This window comes from Plasmodium cynomolgi (genome assembly GCF_000321355.1).
Source record: "Plasmodium cynomolgi strain B DNA, scaffold: 0245, whole genome shotgun sequence".
NCBI lineage: Eukaryota > Apicomplexa > Aconoidasida > Haemosporida > Plasmodiidae > Plasmodium > Plasmodium cynomolgi.
Window position 1 is genome coordinate 1 of NW_004192805.1, and position 2,901 is coordinate 2,901.

General features: G+C 26.2%; 1 protein-coding gene across 1 annotated transcript; it reads right to left on the reverse strand.

Annotated features, from left to right (window-relative positions):
- Window positions 1-1,796: 1,796 nt before the first annotated feature.
- PCYB_003190 (tryptophan-rich antigen) lies at window positions 1,797-2,521 on the reverse strand (the record flags this gene model as incomplete). Its single annotated transcript, XM_004227740.1, has 2 exons — window positions 1,797-2,409; window positions 2,433-2,521. 2 exons carry the CDS (start codon window positions 2,519-2,521, stop codon window positions 1,797-1,799), a joined length of 702 nt encoding a protein of 233 aa, XP_004227788.1.
- Window positions 2,522-2,901: the final 380 nt, after the last annotated feature.

Consider the following 2,901-nt stretch of genomic DNA (forward strand, 5'->3'; position numbering starts at 1 on the left):
GCGAATATATATTTTTACTAACATATAATGAATCATTTATACTAATATATAAGCACTTCACCCGATAATAATATATGGCCCTGTAATTTGAGCGAATTAAATGCAAATGATACTGATGTATTTCAAGAAATGCTTAAAAATTAAAAAAGACTACGGGTACACCACAGCCAAAAGCTCTATATTAAAACATAATATAGTAAGTTAATGAAAATAAGGTTAAAATGTTGAAATGCTATACTATAATATTGTATAAAATTTTATCGGTTAAAATAAATAAAAGCTCTATATCAACAGTTGCTATAATAATGAGCACATTGCATTGGGGTAAAAATAAATACAATGGTAAGAGTAAAATTATTTTAAAGGCTTAACAATAATATATCTATAATACTGTGTTATATGATCAAATTATGTCCGAATATAGAATTTTTTTTTGAGTATTATGTGTTTTTATTATTTTTTTTATTTGAAAGGTAGTGAAACAAGTAAAAATTTATAAATGGCTCAAGAAAGAAATGTAGTGCCGGAAAATTCGACAGAATGTGTTTTCAACAAAGAAAAATTAATGAAGTGTGTAAAATACTATGAAAAAGAATATAACACAACAACAATATTGAAGATGTAAGCAAAAGAGTCTTAACTGAAACTTAAGAATCGGAATTAGAATAAAATTAGTGTAAAAGATTTCTATAAAAAAAACAATATATGAGTATTTAATATTGCTCACAGATGAATATAATAGAACTTTGTGATAAGTCCCTTCGTTCATTATTTAAAAAATAGAGCAGAGATAATACTTTATTTTTTGTTAGAATGGTTTTGTGAGGAGATAATAATAATTATCAGTGCTCAAAGACTTGGAAATGAAGGTATACATATGTAGATATAAACAACATTGCCTGATAATCTGATAGAACCCTATTTTCGAATTGCTTATATGTTAGCAACTGAAAGGCTATTTCACCAATGTATGCATAACGATTTTAGATTTATGATCGTAGAATATGATATGCTTATTTAAAATATAAATACAATTTAAGTTAAACAAATTAAAAAGATTATTAACGTAGAGTAAGTATCACTTATTTTTTTTTTCGTTTTGATAAAACGTACACCTTTATTGTATTTCACATGTATCTATGATGCTGTGTAAATGTAGTAAATTCTTACAGATTTTATAACTAAAATGTGGCTATGGTTATTATGAAAAAAACTCTAAGTACAAAACATAATTCTTAGATAAATTTTTAATGATGAAACTAAAACAAAATATTATTTATAAATACATGTTTTATAAATAAACAAGACTTAAACAATAACATCTGCTTAGAAAAATTGCTATTTTTTCAGCGTTAATGAAAAATTAAAAATAAACTTGTACGAAAAAAACTCTATATAACACAATCATATATATTATTCAAAAATATATTAAAACAAAAAAGATTCCTTACTTTTAATGTAGAAACGAGTGTCATAAGTTTTTCTTCCCCAAATGACTTTAGGTTATTAATACAGTCACATTCGTATTGCTAACATTTTCTAAATCGTATAATTTCTCCGCATCTTTATATTAATTCTAAATGTGAATAATGGAATTTCATTAAGGTGTAATAATATATGGAAGAATATTTTAAATGTTTCCTTTTTATACATCGCTCTTTCATTATAAGTACATATTCTTTTCTTTTTGTGATTTCCCTTTTCCCATTAACTCATACATTGTCAATTAAATTGAGCATAAAATAGTAAAATTTATTCGTACACATTTTATTCGATCGATTATATTTTTAGGATTATTATCTCAAAAATAATGTCTGCTTATCGTTAAACAATGAATTCCACTGTTCCTCACGTATCAAATTATTCAGAAAAGATTCCTTCCATTGATTAAAAATTTTATTTTTGTCATCTTTCCATCGCATCCAACTACTGAACTTAATATTTTCAATTATTTTCTCTTTATTTTGTACCCAATTTAACCATTCTAGACTTTGTTTGTATACTCTTTCTTTCCATTTAAGCCACTCTCCCGTATTTTGTACCTTCGAAGGCTTGTTCCATTCTATATATTCCTTCATTAACCAGTATATGTTTTCGTCATGTTTCCAATCGCTCTTGAGCCACATCAAGATTTGGTAGCTTCTCCAGTGGATCCATTTATCCTCTATCAATGTGTAAAGCTGTGATTCGATTTGATTAATCCAATTTTGCCAGTCGTTTTCAATGAATTCTTTAAGTTCCGTATTAACCCAATTTTCCCAATCTGCATTATTCCATGTTAATGATTTTTCTAGGATATAAGATTTATGCGGTTCATCCATATTTTCAATATAATGCGTCCATTTATGTTGCATGTTTTGCATCCATACATTCCACTCCTTTGTTATATTCTGGATGCACTCGTTTTTTCTTTTATTAGTGATAAATTAAACTGTTTCCAATTATCTTCTAATTTCAATTTCCACTTATTCCACTCGTTTTCTTTCCACTCTTCTGTTTTTTCTATTTCTGCTGCTTCCATATTTAATTTGTTCTGTGGGCAATCTTTAACGCCGTTGCTTTCATTTTGAAGGGACTACGTAAATTGTGAAATGTGTTATTAAAAAAAATGTTTCTTTTTATATTAATGTAAACTGTTAAAAAGCGTTTAAAAATTGTGCACATATATGTATATATACATATTTATGCGATGTTTCTATCTTACTGGAGGAATGATACTTAAAATTAAGGTCGAAGTTAACGTAAATAAGGCAATTGATCTTAAAGATACCATTTTATATTTCTATATAATTATTTTATAACGCATGAAATTCTTTAATCGTGTTGTTAATTTTTGGGACACAAATTTTTTGCACACAAACGAGTATATTTATATTTATATTTGGCTAAATATATTTGCTC